We start from the raw sequence: 14,634 nt of genomic DNA on the forward strand, positions 1-14,634 counted from the left end.
GCTTGCTGAGCGGTCTGCGCATGTGCGACAGGAGAAGTATACAGGAAAGTGTCAAGCATCACGGTTTTATTCCAAAGCAGAGTTATTGTAATTCCATCTTTTTAATTCTAATACGTCGAGCGGTAGCATTTTAACGATGGAACACTGATCTAAATCAGCATGACTGTGTGTTAGTTTTTACGTTTACGGATTCAGTTTATGCATGAATTTGAGTTACCGCGTTTACGGATGGATGATCTTAATAGCAGAACTACTGTCAGGTAAGAAAGCAAAACAGCTAAGTGATCTAAAAGCTGTATTAGTCCAGTTATTTTAATGATATATACTGTTAGTCAGAGTTTAATTGTTTGCTTATATTGTACCTATGCTTTTCTTATCTATGGCCATTATAATTTAACATAAGCAGAACACATTTTCAGTACATTTTCTATATTCGTAAAAACGTTTTGTATATATTTTATTTTTGGTTGACATGCTATGAAATGCATGTGTATTAATTTTAAAGGCAGGTTTCGTGACTAAATAGCTAATTGTGGTACTATATACCGTATGTTACAGGGATTTATAGTATTGCACGGGGTTATCCTAGTCTCATAGACAACATTTTTGTAACTAGACATTTTGGAAACTTGTGTGTTTTGTTTCCAAACCTAGTGAAACTGCTACCACAGAAGCAATAGCGTGTGAAGAGCCCTCTTTGTCAGATGAGGACCAGCAAGAGAAAGCTGCACCAAAGCAGAGTCCCAGCCCCGACTCGTGTATGGAGACCTGCTGCTGTCTCGGAGTCCCGCCAGGCTGGGTTAAAATGGTGAAACAGAGGCGATCTGGAAAAACGGCAGGGAAAGTAGACGTATATATCATCAGGTACTGGGTTATAAATATAGTACAAGTGTCTATATGATCCCAAATACATCTTCCCCATTTTAGATAAGCACAAGGGCATTTGAAAATGAACAATTATGATTGGTCAATAACATCCTCTAAAAAATGTTTTTACAAATGTTTATAAAGTAATTATATCTACATCAATGCTCAAACCTGTGTTAAAAAGAGGCACAACACTTCAGGTTCTATTTTCTTGTTGCTGTACATAGATGTTGTTACTCATGTTTATTGCAGTCTGCATGTCTGAGAGAATGGTCCCTATGCATTACCATATAGAAAAACAAGCTTTTAAAAATACATTTGTACAGTTGTTTTTGTAACTGTTAGTCAGATCTGAGAACAATATATATATATATGAGACGTATTTTGTTTTGAACCAAAGGAATTAACACTTGGTGTACTCAGTCCACAGGGAGGGAAATTCAGATCAAGAGCTTCACTCCATGTCTACCTTCAGAATAACAAAGAACTCTGTCTCAAGGGTGCAGATTTTGATTTCTCTGTACCTGGGAAGGACAAACAGTTAACAAAACCTCAGAGGACAAAAAAGAAGAAAGCTCTCCAACTTTCAGAAACCGTCTTGGACAGCACAACTGACATTAAGATTACAGCCGAAGAGGAACACTTGTCACCCAGCAGTGTGTCAGAAGAGCTGTCTGGACATGATGCTGCCACTGACGGGGTCTTTTCTGCGCCTTGTGCTGAGAAATCCAAGTCTTCAGAATCTGAAAGCACAAGTTGCAGAGCCAGGGCTAAACGTCGGCACTCACTGACAAAGCTCACTCCCGCAGGACCACAGAGAGGACAGAAACAGAGGAAGGATCCCAGCAGTAGGGTTAGAAAAGCCGGTGCTGAAAGAGCAGTGGGCAAACGGGGAAATAAACTGACTCCGGGCAGTGAAATGGAAGAAGGGCAAAGTCAACGCCACACTGGAGACCAAAAAGAGACTCAAGGGGGGCTTTTAAAAGACAAGCTTCTCAGACTGGCACAGGAATGTGAGGTAAATGACGTAAACGCACTGACTGTGAGCGGTGAAAGAGGAGAAAATCAAATTGCAAACCACACTGGAGATCAAAAAGAGACTGAAAAGGGACTTTTAAAGGATAAGCTTCTCAGACTGACCCAGATAAGTGAAGCGGATAAAGGAGCAGAGCTCGCACTTTCCCCAGAAGGTGAAAATGAGTCGGGAGAAGTGGTGTGTGACCAGCCTGAGGCCTCTGCCCCAGGGAAAAGTGCCTTACAGCCTGTGTCTAAGAACGCTGCAGAGACACAGCAAGCTGTTGTCGGACCTGAAACTGAGTCTGCGCTAGAAGATGGTGATTCACTTCCTCCGGGGGACTCGGGGACATTTACATCAGTGAAACAGCAGCAAAGCAGTAAGCATAAAGTTAAATCTTTGAGTATAGCTCTTAACGTTCTGGGGAACATTGAGGGGTTTCTCCAAACCGAATAGGAATCGTGGCCTGATATGTTTTGCAATGAAAATAGACAGTATATTCAGTTACAAAAGGAGAAGGCTTAAGAAAACCTTAGATAGAAACATTGAAATATTGTCCAAGTCCATCAATGAATCTGGTACTGTTTTGTTTACCTTCAGGTTGTGGCATAAAAATGCTGTCAGAGAAAAGAAAAACAAGCCAGTACTTCACTGGAAAATTAGCCAGAGAAGGTAAGGAAACATCATTTTCAACTTTTACCAGGAACAAAAAGGACAACTCTCCCAAATGAAACATGTTCACTTTATTTTTCTTAGCTCCAAGTCCACCCAGACGCAAGGCCTTTAAGAAATGGACTCCGCCTCGCTCTCCTTTTGCCTTGGTACAGGAGACTCTTTTCCATGATCCCTGGAAGCTTCTGATAGCCACCATTTTCCTCAATAGAACCAGCGGTAAGAGTTGTGGCTTCAAACAGAACAGGACAATGAGACAATTCCCTTCACAGAGAGCTAACCTAAAATACTAGGTTCGGATGTGGGGCGCGGTTCAGTTCTGTCTTTCTGTCAGTTGAAAGTAAAGAGACTCTTTCTTTTAGGTAAGATGGCAATCCCTGTGCTGTGGGAGTTCTTTGGGCGTTACCCGTCTCCTGAGGTGGCCCGTGTCAGCGACTGGAAAGAAATGGCTGAACTGCTGAAACCTCTGGGCCTCAATGAACTCAGAGCCAAAACAATTGTGAGGTTTTCAGGTGAGTGATACAATGTTTTAAACCAAAAAAGAAGCAATTATGTATTTCTCACTATACTGTAGCTACAGTATGTTAAGCAATTTGTGTGTCACAGTGATTTCTTCAACAAGTCCTAGGTGTGAGTTGTATGCGTGTGTGTGTTGGTGCCTATCTGCCCTGTGGTGGGGTGGCATCCCATCCAGGGTGTACCCTGCCTTGTGCCTGTTGCTTGCCAGGGTAAGCTCTTTCTGTGCTGGTACTTTGAACTAGAAGAACCGGTTAGAAAACAGATGTAAGGATGGATTTCTTCACCATAGTCCTGAACTACATAAAACTGAATGTTCATAATATTCTGATTATGTTGAGGATTATTTTTCCATGTTTTTCTTTTCATCAGTGTAATCATACGATTTGCAGAAGTAAGTATGTTGTATTTGGAGTGTAGTGCACTAAGCTCACTTTGTGATAAGATAAAACACTTTATTGGCCATATGCAATTTCTTGTATTAGGAATTTGTATTTTCGCATACCCCAACTTCCTTAGCCACAGACACACCACACCACCCCTGTCATAATTGGGTGATAGGGAGTTTCTGCTTATTATCCACAGACTATGGATAACAACCACTGTATGTTGTGGTTAACAAAGGATGTAATAATGACGCTTATCTAATTTCACCCTGCCCATCACAATCAGTCATAGTCAAAATGATTTTATAATCAGCCCTCCATCTACTGTACATTGTGTATTAGAAAACCAATGTGAAATTTTCACTTTTCAGCAGACACACAAGGTAAAAAGAGCACAGTATAAGTCTCTGATGATACTTGAAAGAGTTCTCTCCAGTTTTGTGTGTGACCTCATTTTGATCCTGTTCTCTACTGGCACCAATGTGACCGACTGGGGTTTTGCACCTGCTTAGATAGCAGACTCTTGTAGGAGAACAAACCTTTGCTCTCGTAAAGCCTTTGAACTCTGTACAGGTGCGAAAGGCTTACATTTCAGATTCTTGCCATTGCAGATGAATACTTAACAAAACACTGGAAGTACCCCATCGAGCTCCATGGTATAGGAAAGTATGGCAACGACTCCTACAGGATATTCTGTGTCAATGAATGGAAACAGGTGAGTTGGGGGCAGCTGGACTCATTGATTAAGAACTCTATCCAGTGTAATCACAAAAATGGATGACAGAGTTATCCAGACATGATACGGGCCCTGTTTTTTTATGGACACATAAGCAGGATTGGAAAAATGTGACGGTAACTGTCGATTTTTTATCCATGTTTATCTTCTTAGGTTGATCCCCAAGATCACAAGCTGAACTTGTATCATGCATGGCTCCGGGAAAACCACGAGCACCTGGGTATCTGATTCCGAGACGAAGCTTGGAATCTCGGAAAAGTGGTTCAGGGAGAATAATGTTGAATTATTGCTGTTGCATTTTACCACTCTGTCATTCAAAAAATGTACTGGACTGCAACCATGTGATAAAACACAGGTCTTCACGTTTTTAGTTATGTCAGCTTTTGACTGGTTTTATATTGTCAGGTTGTATGCGTGTGCTTTTTTGTGTGTTTATGCTAGAAACTATTAAGATACATATCATTGCTTAAAAATTGAAGTTTGTATCTGCTTACATATAATCTGTAATTAAAATATTCTTTAACGCAAAACATATTTTTAGAGATAATAATAAAAAAGCTTGTGTTTTGTACTTTTCTGTTTTTTTTGGTGTTGTTTTTTCTAAAACGTCTTAATCTCTCTCTGAAGTAGCAGCTCTGTATTCTCCCACTTGATTATTTAAATGAAGTCGGTTCTTCAAATGTCCTGTAGTTGTACACTAGAAAAAAAGATAATAGTATTATCTACTTAGAATAGTATTCTAAGTTTCCTTAATTCACATCTCCAATGTATCACCTTTTATACTAATTTATTTGTACTAAATTATTGTACCCATTAATCTATTAATAAATTCAGTCTTGGACTGATTTGTAATTGATTTCATTGTGGCAACATAGGATATTTAATGATAAATAATAACATTTTCAGTTATATTTTAACACATGTAAGCTACATAGCTGCATTTGAAAAAAGGTCAGCACACATATTCTAATTTAATAAATGCAAGAGTAGTTGTCACGTACTATCGGGTCATGATTTAGTGCTGAATTAATTACCTGCTCACCTAACCAAAGACATATTTGGGAAGTTTGTAACAGAGATTAACTGTTGACTTTAGTAAAGCTGGTGTATATGAAAATGTTTTCAACATAATATTATAGTCATTTACTTGAAAAGGGACGCTATTATTTCTGCACTGCTTGCACGTTCCGAAACACCCACGGCTAATCGTTATCTGGTTGCATAGTTTTAGAAAAAGCTAAAACTCACTGGATTAATGTTTGAATTTTCACATAACAAGTAAAAACAGATATACTAGTATAACGGATGGTCATACGTTACATGTACAGCCTACAGTTCCCAGAAAACCTCGCTGCGCCAACGCACACAACAGTTGACAAATTGGAAAAGCGAACGGCGACGGTCTTGCAATCGCGCAGACGCCGAAGGAACGTAATTATTTTAAACCCTGAACGTCCAAATTTTTCCGGTTTTGAACTTCGGGTTTGTTTGAATAGGTGGTTTAATTGGAAGCAGTTTGTTTTGAGCGAATGCAAATCCCAACAGATCATTCACAAAACTCCGAAATTATTTAGTTTTTGTGCTATTCTCACATCCATCGTATATACGGACGTTTTACTGTTTTATTTTAGAAATTGAATAACTCAGGGCGGAGATCAACACAATGTCGGCCGCTAATGTAAGTGAAGTATTTAATTTACCTAGACTTGTGCGTTTAAGGCACGAAAATGTAAGACACGGTGAATAGAAACTGAAAATCGAATAATGATTGGATTAAGTTATGATACTGATGCTCATATTTCCTTGCGTCGAAAACATTTTGATCTTTTTTGAAGGTGCTGTTACCTTTAAACCATAATTTTAACCCTTGAAAAAAAACCGATGAAAATGTTTTTCATCGTTTACAAGTAACACGGTTACATGTATGGCACTTATTTAATTTTCTTCTGCAAAATGCGCTGTTTGTAAACTTTCCCATTTAGCTATCAGAGCTGTACCAGGCAGTAATGGGAGAGAGTTGTGGAATTCACTAAACAAACTATAAAGCACATCTTAAAACCACAAGGTACACTTTTAATAATAATTACACTTAAATAGTGAGGTATGGTCTTTGGAGAATGAAGGAGGTATATAGGGATGGGGTTAGAGACTTTTTTTCATACATGTTTTAAAAGGTATCCAGTAAGTCTATCAAAGTGTGAGGTTCAATCTTAGAGTAGATTGGCTAAAAAATGTTTTTTTAATGGTTGTGCACTTAAATAGCCCACTTCACATGCTCTTAACATACTGTATTACGGACACACATTACACTTACAAATTCCGTGCTATAGAAATGACCTAATAAGCATGCTGCCTCTTGTTAGCGAAGGTGAATGTGGGCTTAAATGTTTTATTTTTATGATTTATTTCAGCAGCCTTCCCAAGGACAGAGGAAGGACCAGCATGTGAAAGTGACAAGCCATAGAAACGCTGGATTCCTCGAGCGCTTGAGCCAGACAAGCGGAGGAATGCTGATTGGCATCGGGCTGTTTGCCCTGTCTTTTTATGTACTCTTCACTAACGAGGTACCAGAAATCAAGCTAATCGTCAGCAGCATGAGCTGCTGGGGCAACCACATTTAAAGGAACAGACCCTTTGACACTTGCGTTTCATGTAGTAGAAATGCTATTGTCTTTTCATTTTAAGATGGCTTAACATACACATTTATAATGTGCAAGATCTAGTCCATTCTTGTACACCCTGCCCTAGCTAACACGGCTCTAAAGGTTTTCATTGGTGATGACTGAGAAGATTAATTCCTTGCTGTATTTCAGGCACAGTCTAATATATTTGAAATAACAAAAGCCTTTTGAGTCTGTCAGCTGGGATTCTCCCTGCATTCTAACTTACAGTAATTTAACTGGTTTTAACTGCTTTGCGAAAAATAAAAAGTGCAGCTAACTGTACATTGAAGGTGCCCAGTAAGAGTATATTGTCTCTCTGCTCAGGGAAGGGCTCTGAAGACGGCAGCTTCCCTAGATGAGGGCCTGTCTCTGGTGGTGCCTCTGGACAATATTCATAGTGTTGACCCTCAGAACAATGGAAAGCTGGTGCACCTGTCTGGGCCCCTGCGGACACCTCAGGTACTGTAGGCAGCATAGCTGTCAGGCCCCTCCTGCTAGGAGGAAAACTTTGAATTAAAAGAAACACTGTTTAATCATTAATGATAATTATAATAATTGCTTGCACTTATATAGCGCTTTTCAGGACACTCCACTCAAAGCGCTTTACATGTAATGGGGACTCTCCTCCACTACCACTAATGTGCAGCATCCACCTGGATGAAGCGACGGCAGCCATAGTGCACCAGAACGCTTACCACACATCAGCTATCAGTGGGGAAGAGAACAGAGCCAATTCATAGATGGGGATTATTAGGAGGACATAATTGGTCCAGGAGGGAATTTGGCCTGAATACTGGGGTTACACCCCTACTTTGTTTGAGAAATGCCCTGGGATTTTTAATGACAAGAGAAAGTCAAGACCTTGGTTTTACATCTCATCCGAAGGACAGTGTCTTTTTACAGTATAATGTCCCCGTCACTATACTGGGGCATTAGGACCCACACAGACTGCAGGTGGACCCATTAACACCTCTACCAGCAGCAACTTTAGTTTTCCCTGGGAGGTCTCCCATACAGGTACTGACCAGGCTCACACCTACTTAGCTTCAGTGGGCTGCCAGTTTTGAGTTGCAGGGTGATATGGCAGCAAGAATGTCAAGTTTTATTGGACTACATGTAAGAGAAAGAGTGGTAAGATTTAAAAATACAGTGTATCCAGGTAAGTGTGGCACAAAGGTAGCCTTTTGACCAAAATAAGCACCGACTGAGACTATTGCACATTGTACCATTGTGAGTACTGGACTCAAACTCCACCTAGGACCCACATTCATGTACTGTACCTGTATGTTGCCTGTCTAAGTGCTGTTAAGTCCTGAGAATGAAACGTGTGACTTGTTGCAGCCTTTGAACGACCCTAACTACAGAATCAGCGTCCATGCAGCCAAGCTGAAGCGGGAGGTTGAAATGTACCAGTGGGTGGAGTACCAAGAGAGCCGGTGAGAGGCTGAAGGCACAACTCTAGCACCACACTGTTGTCAGGACGCTGTGTCAACAGCACAGCCTGTCATAGTGCAACACGGGAGAACAGTGGAGAGTACCCCATGATCACTTTGCCAACGTATCATAATACACCCACCCACAGCTTAACGTCATTATACAGTGCGAATATCAGTGCTTTCTTTTTATGAATTAAATGTTTGTAAAAGATCTGAGTATAATTTGGCCAGTTTCATCAGAATATTTTTCCTTCACTCCCTGTGTCTGTGTGGTGCCTCCAGGTGCTTCATTTTTCTTCCTGCTCATAAAGAAATAACAAGCTAGGTTAACAGATCTCTCTATCTTTGTTGCACATCTTTGGGTGGATGTGTCCTACAGTGAGCTGGCGTGCTGTCCAGGGTGTAGTCCCAGTTTGCACCCTGGGCTTCTGGGATTGGTGTCTCGTCATTGTGACTCCTACCTGGAATAATCAACCTTCTGTAAAGGGATTTTCCCCTCCACAACCCTGTCCATTCAAGGCTAACCTCCAAAGTTTCGGGGATATACCTTAGCAAACCTTAAAAATGCACATGAAATCAGAATTTTCTGTACATTCACAAATACATGATCAAATTAAAAAATGTTCTCAAGTAAGTGACCCATTTTTAATAATGTTCTGCAAAACAAATTTCATAGTCTCCGAATACCACGGCTCAATGTACCACATGCTGTATTTCAGTGTCTGATAGAGGTATGGATACTGTATGTGAAACTGAAAATAGTGTTTCTCACTGTCTTGCAGAAGTTGTTTGCTTAGTTATTCACATGCCGAGTTCTAACTGAAGTTTGAACGGGCATTTTCTTTTTTATTATTGATCAGTTTCTTCTTTTAAACAAGCATCTTTAACAAGTCAAGCCTGTAACAGTTTAAAACAATCATATATAGTATAGTTGATTAGTAGTACTATTTAAAGAAAGCAGAATAATTACACTTCACAAATGCTGCATTAGCTGGTAATCTGTTTCATCCTTTTCCCCCAAGGGACTATGAAGAAAATGGCGAACGGAAGACTGAAACAACATATACGTACAGTGAGTACTGTCAGTGTGAACCACTGTTTTTCAGTTAGATGGGGCTTCAGTGTTCAGACTGCACAATAAAGCTTTAGATCTTTACACACTGCAGTTAGGTTTGTAAGCTTTCCACAACTTTACAAGTAAAGTGAATTCAAGTAGGCACAATTAAAACACTCCTTTTCACTGTCGCCTGGCAGAGACTGAACTGTAATGACATGCTGATTTTTAAAAAAGGATTAATGGTAGAGCAACATACTGGTTACCAATCTATTCCATAGCTGCCTTAATACATCATTTTTTTTGTCACAAATCATCACACTAAATCACATAATAAGATTTAAATGTTATTTGGCCATATTTGCTCCTCTATCATTTCAGGCTGGAGACTGAAAGTTTTTCTAGCTGCAATCATAATAGCGTGACTTCTGAGAAATTCCCTACGCGCATAGACCTGCCCAAATGTAGAGTCACTTTGACATGCTGAAGTGTTTGACATAGTGCTGCCTGGAGGTGTAGCATGTCCCATATTGACATCACCGCTAGCCAGAAAGACCCTGGCTGACTAACTTCACTTCTGCCCCACTACGGGAATCTGCCGACTGTGTGCCACCTCCACTTGGGATGTCTCAGTCACAGTCAGCTAGTAACTAGACCCAGGCTTAACTAGCTAGTCTGGGCACTAGGGCTCAGTCTTTCTTCTGAGAGTTCCTTGGCTGCCCCATCGCTGCCCTCTGGTCAGATGAAGAAAGCAATTAAAAGCTTGTAAAAGCACTTTAAAAGTTGACTGTTTCACCATTTCAAAGGTTAGTATGTCTAAGCATGTTGTCATCAAAGCAAAAACTCAATTGTTTGTTATCTACGTGCATGTACAAATACTGTACTTTACTTGGTCAACCTGACTGGATTGGAGCACTGCTACAGAATGTTAAGCTGCTGTGACATTTTCCATGAAAAATGTATTGGCAATGTTTCAATCCTTGAAGTGCTTACTTCGAGTGTTTGCTTCACTGTGTTTGACTGGTTTCTCTTTCACTTTGTAGATACGGAGTGGAAGTCTGAGGTGATCAACAGCAGGAATTTTGATAAAGAGATAGGTCATATCAACCCCAGGTAACACATGAAGATTATGCTCAACTTATGTTGGTGTGTTTGCCAGAATGGTATCTTGCAGTTTCTTCTGATCTCCCCCCTCTTAATACATGAGCCACATTTCTAAAATTATATAGAAGTGGGTTTGTAGGCCAACTGACGTATTTATTGATGTACAGGTAATGTCAACAGAAATAATGTCAAAAGCACCCGAGTCACTTTGCCTATGCCTCCAAAAAGGTGAACCTGAACAGCATTAATTGTCAAACATTGCTACTCCAATAACCAGAAACTGAATCATCTTTAAATCTTAAGTTATGAGCTTTATTATTTAAAATAATGTGAACAGAATGGAAAACAACTCAAAACAATAAACAGTTGTGGATAATGAGGCATAATCTGAATTAGATCATGTGAAAAATACTTAAGAATAACAAGGTGTTGGCTGTACTTCAGATGTGTGGTAACTGATTTTGGTTCCTAGCCTCTGAATGCTCAGGCTACGATGCGTGAAGGCTGTCTTGGCTTTGCCCAGCCTGTGCTGACTGTGTTGTCTTCTGCTTAGTGCCATGGCTGTGGAGTCTGTCACCGTTGTGGCCCCAGATGTCTCTGTGGGGAGCTTTGTCCTTTCCAAAAGTAAGACTTTGGGCTTTGGGCAACTGCAAATGAGCCTCTTGGATACAAACTGTACTGTCATGAATTGAAATCTATTCTTAGAGCTGGTGGAAACTGAAATACCCCTTTAATTAATTGAAAATTGAATAACACTTGGCCTTAATTAATATGTAAAGCATAAGGTATTACCCTGCAAAACCCTAAGTAAAAAAAGCTATAGTCATTTTATTAAGTTTTTTAAATATACAACATTTTCCATGTCGTTTTCTAGCTACTGTTTACAACAAGTTGGAGTGCAGTTAAAATACAATCAACATCTCCATTTTGGAAACACACAGATGCCCTACAGGCATTGAAACTGAATAAAGCCTAAATAATTAATCCCAGAGCTGCCAAGATTGTTTTAATATGCGTAATGTTAGATTTCCTGAGGGTAAGTAATGTGTATTTAAAGCATTATTAAAGTGTTTAGAGAAGTATCTGCTGCATAGCCACAACACAGAACATTGAGGCAAGGTCTTCATGTTAAAAAATAAACATTTCGTTTTCTGTCTCTGACCAAATGACATGGTTTTGATTTTGATCCAGGTTTGGTGGACAAGATTGATAACTTCAAGAAGCTGAGCCTGGCTGGGCTCCCACCCCCCGATTTCTTTATGACCACGGATGGCGATTACTTCTACCACACGCAGAACCCCCGCAGACCTGAGGCCAGTGCTCGTAACAGCGGAACGCTCCGCCAGTCGTAAATAAGACTTCATGGAAAGTCGGGCACATTTCAGAAAAAAAAAGTTTGTAAGCACAGTTGGAATGTAAAACCATGCTAGCTGGCCAAAAATCTTAGGAAGGAACCCTAAAGCAGAAGGCCTCAATAGTGAGACAAAGAGGCCCAACACTATCCCCAACCCAAACCTTCCCCAAGCTTCAGATAGAAGATGGCTGGAAGAACCAGAGCAATGCACAGTTTTAACCCAACTCACCATCAGTCTCCTTACAACCTTCTTTGATGGCGACCTAATGAGAAGAATTTTAAGAGACTAGACTGTGTATATTTTAAAACCTTCAACAGACGAGTGTCTTGTCCTATGTTCAGCCATTCCATCTACTCACAGAGGACCAGACTGACATTTGGTAGTGTCTCTTAGTGTTTCAGACCAGGACCAAAGCTCCTTGGTGAAAAAAACTGACAGTGTTGGAACCTTAATCATTTTAAGGCATGTTTAAGCAAAACCTTTAACTTCACTGAGTCATAATCAAAGTCAATTGCAAGTCAAGTATATGAACTGCAAGACAAAGTGGTACTGATTGCATGCTGTTTGTATACTAGGTCGGTGATGTGAGAGTGTCCTTCTACTACGCTGGACTGAGTGGAGAGGGGACATACCCAGGACTTACTCAGGTGGTGGGTGATCACTTTAAATACATTAGTTGATTTTCAGCCATTTTCTATTCCATTATTGGTTTAGCAGATACCCTTATTCAGCTCGAGTTACAAAATAAGTTTGATCAACTGATCAATCTGCTCTCACCTTTCTGAACTGTTACAGGTTTAAATTCTCTCTTTTTTGCTTGTTGCAATGTGAATTCTTGACAGAAGCATTTAATACTCTCAATGCTAAATAACCAGCTTCTATTAAACGGCCATGAATAATAAGAATTACAAAGCATAGTAAAATTAACCTGGATGATTGATGGAAATGTTTTGCCCTTTTTATGTAGGATGGTAAATAACTTATTATGGTCACATGTGTACTGTCAAATCGAACAAGACATAGGAGTATGCTTGTTCTTTATATCATTACTCCTGCAGTGATTAGAAATGTTTATTGCTGTCACTTCCTGCTCAGGTCAGTATTGTGGCTCGTCAAAAGGACAACTGGCTGGTTTCCTACCGGACAAAGTCTGGGGATGTTCTTGAGATCCTATACCTTGAGGAGCTTTCTGCACAGGTTTGCTAGCTCTGTGATACCATTCAATCCGATCACCAAACTAAAAGCATGAGCCCTCAATATCATGACCTATGTGAAGTAAAGAACATTTTTTGTATTATTTTTGAATAATTTTACAGCCTTCAATAGCATATCATCATGTCACACAGAGTGAAGGGCTTATTGCAAAGTATGTATGGAATTACACTGTATGCAGTTTTGGCTTAATGAAATTGCTCATCACTTTTTGTAATGATTATTAAGTTTGTATTCCTAGAAGCCTAGCAAAGATTCTCCTAGCTTTTTAAGGTTTACATCATTTTCAATCAAAGCAACAAGATAAAAACAATGACTTGTCTCCATATCCATGACATACAGTACAGAGCTTCCATTAAAAGTGACTCACTTGCTGTTTGCAGGAGGTGTTTGAGAAGGAACAGGAAAGCAACAGACTGAAGACCTGGGCTCTGCGTGTAGCGGGCTGGCTGCTGATGTTCTTGGGGATCAGTCTGACAATCCAAATCTTTCACACCCTGGGTGAGTAGTGCAGTGCACATACCCCTGTTGACAGCTAACAGGTTTGTCTGAATCATTGTGACGGCTATTCCAGATGGTTTCACCACTTTTATAGCTGCACTCTATAAGTAGTGCAGGGGGAGAAGAAGAAAAGGGGCAGGCACTTAGATTACTTACACTTGTCTCTTTTTCGCAGTGGACTGGCTGCCCCTAGTTCGTGAACTGGTGAGCCTGGGCCTGAAGCTCTTTGCCTTTTCAGTGGCCACCTCACTGTCTCTGCTGACCATTGCTGCTGGGTGGCTCTTTTACCGCCCCCTAATTGCCACTCTGTTGGCAGCTCTGGCCATTGTGCCAGTTATCCTTGCCCGCACCAGAGTGCCACCCAAGAAGATCCAGTGACAGGAGAGGAGTAAGAGAGACCCAAGAACCAGGGATGAGTATAGGTCTTATTTTTGACCATGGATAAATTGCCAATTTTGTATGTATTAAATGGACATATATTAAGTGGAAATTTGAGTTCAGAAAGTGTTAATGTTCTCTTTCCTTGCCAAAGAATGTACGTCTAGTGCCTTTACGAACAGTCCTTCAAGGGGAGTTAATGCTTATGACTTATGGGAGCTTATGGCATATGGATCTGATGCATGCAGGTGGGGTAAGAAGCTCTTCTGCCACAAATGTTTTTATTTTTATATTCTTTTAAAGTACACTGTGAAGTGCAAGAATAAAGTTTGACATGATAAATGAAAAGAAGAAAACTTAAGTAATATGTGTTTAATGTCTGGGTGTCTTTCACTTAAGGGTTAATGTTTCTTTTTACTGGCTGTAAGGGAGTAATAGAACATAAAAATGTATGCCATGTTTTGAGATGAAACTTCTTATCACTTACAATGCTTTTTTTAAATTGTGAAGTGAAACACATTTTTAGTTTGTATTCAGTTGTTTTAAAACATATGTTATAGCTGACTTACATATTTAAAAAGGATAGATGAGTTAGGACTAGTAAAAATATTGCATTTCTATATTTTAAGTGCCTTAAATTGAATCTCCATTATGTTGGTACAGGACATTAGACTCAGGTGTACCTACTGTAATTACTTGATCTGTAAAGATCTGTGATTATTTGATGTCTTTCAAACTG

The 14,634-nt window shown here is 39.9% G+C and overlaps 2 protein-coding genes across 3 annotated transcripts; both read left to right on the forward strand.

The window, feature by feature from the left end:
- The first annotated feature begins 3 nt into the window (after positions 1-3).
- Positions 4-4,571, forward strand: mbd4 (methyl-CpG binding domain protein 4). Its single transcript, XM_006630967.3, has 8 exons — positions 4-260; positions 655-864; positions 1,291-2,261; positions 2,483-2,554; positions 2,639-2,773; positions 2,917-3,066; positions 4,068-4,171; positions 4,346-4,571. The coding sequence occupies exons 1-8, from the start codon at positions 199-201 to the stop codon at positions 4,418-4,420; spliced, it is 1,779 nt and encodes a 592-aa protein (XP_006631030.3). The 5' UTR covers positions 4-198; the 3' UTR covers positions 4,421-4,571.
- Positions 4,572-5,586: 1,015 nt separating this feature from the next.
- On the forward strand, positions 5,587-14,256 carry LOC102697091 (transmembrane protein 43). Of its 2 annotated transcripts, none has more exons than XM_015347992.2 (12): positions 5,587-5,870; positions 6,607-6,756; positions 7,180-7,314; positions 8,197-8,291; positions 9,314-9,363; positions 10,389-10,458; positions 11,003-11,073; positions 11,641-11,762; positions 12,380-12,454; positions 12,900-13,001; positions 13,400-13,517; positions 13,693-14,256. In XM_015347992.2, the coding sequence occupies exons 1-12, from the start codon at positions 5,856-5,858 to the stop codon at positions 13,893-13,895; spliced, it is 1,206 nt and encodes a 401-aa protein (XP_015203478.2). In that variant the 5' UTR covers positions 5,587-5,855; the 3' UTR covers positions 13,896-14,256. The 2 variants fall into 2 exon arrangements, with proteins under 2 accessions (XP_015203478.2, XP_006631031.2); XM_006630968.3 differs by having other exon boundaries at positions 5,588-5,870; positions 6,604-6,756.
- The last annotated feature ends 378 nt before the right edge of the window (positions 14,257-14,634 follow it).

The sequence above is a fragment of the Lepisosteus oculatus genome, chromosome 4 (assembly GCF_040954835.1).
Source record: "Lepisosteus oculatus isolate fLepOcu1 chromosome 4, fLepOcu1.hap2, whole genome shotgun sequence".
NCBI lineage: Eukaryota > Metazoa > Chordata > Actinopteri > Semionotiformes > Lepisosteidae > Lepisosteus > Lepisosteus oculatus.

What these genes read in the sequence shown, in the direction of transcription:
- mbd4 (XM_006630967.3), top strand. Translation starts at nt 199, where the DNA reads ATGCATGAATTTGAGTTACCGCGTTTACGGATGGATGATCTTAATAGC. An exon ending in AATAGCAGAACTACTGTCAG is followed by an intron (nt 261 to 654) that starts GTAAGAAAGCAA and finishes TTCCAAACCTAG; the next exon opens with TGAAACTGCTACCACAGAAG. An exon ending in AGTGAAACAGCAGCAAAGCA is followed by an intron (nt 2,262 to 2,482) that starts GTAAGCATAAAG and finishes GTTTACCTTCAG; the next exon opens with GTTGTGGCATAAAAATGCTG.
- LOC102697091 (XM_006630968.3), top strand. An exon ending in ACCCAGGACTTACTCAGGTG is followed by an intron (nt 12,455 to 12,899) that starts GTGGGTGATCAC and finishes CTTCCTGCTCAG; the next exon opens with GTCAGTATTGTGGCTCGTCA. An exon ending in TTGAGGAGCTTTCTGCACAG is followed by an intron (nt 13,002 to 13,399) that starts GTTTGCTAGCTC and finishes TGCTGTTTGCAG; the next exon opens with GAGGTGTTTGAGAAGGAACA.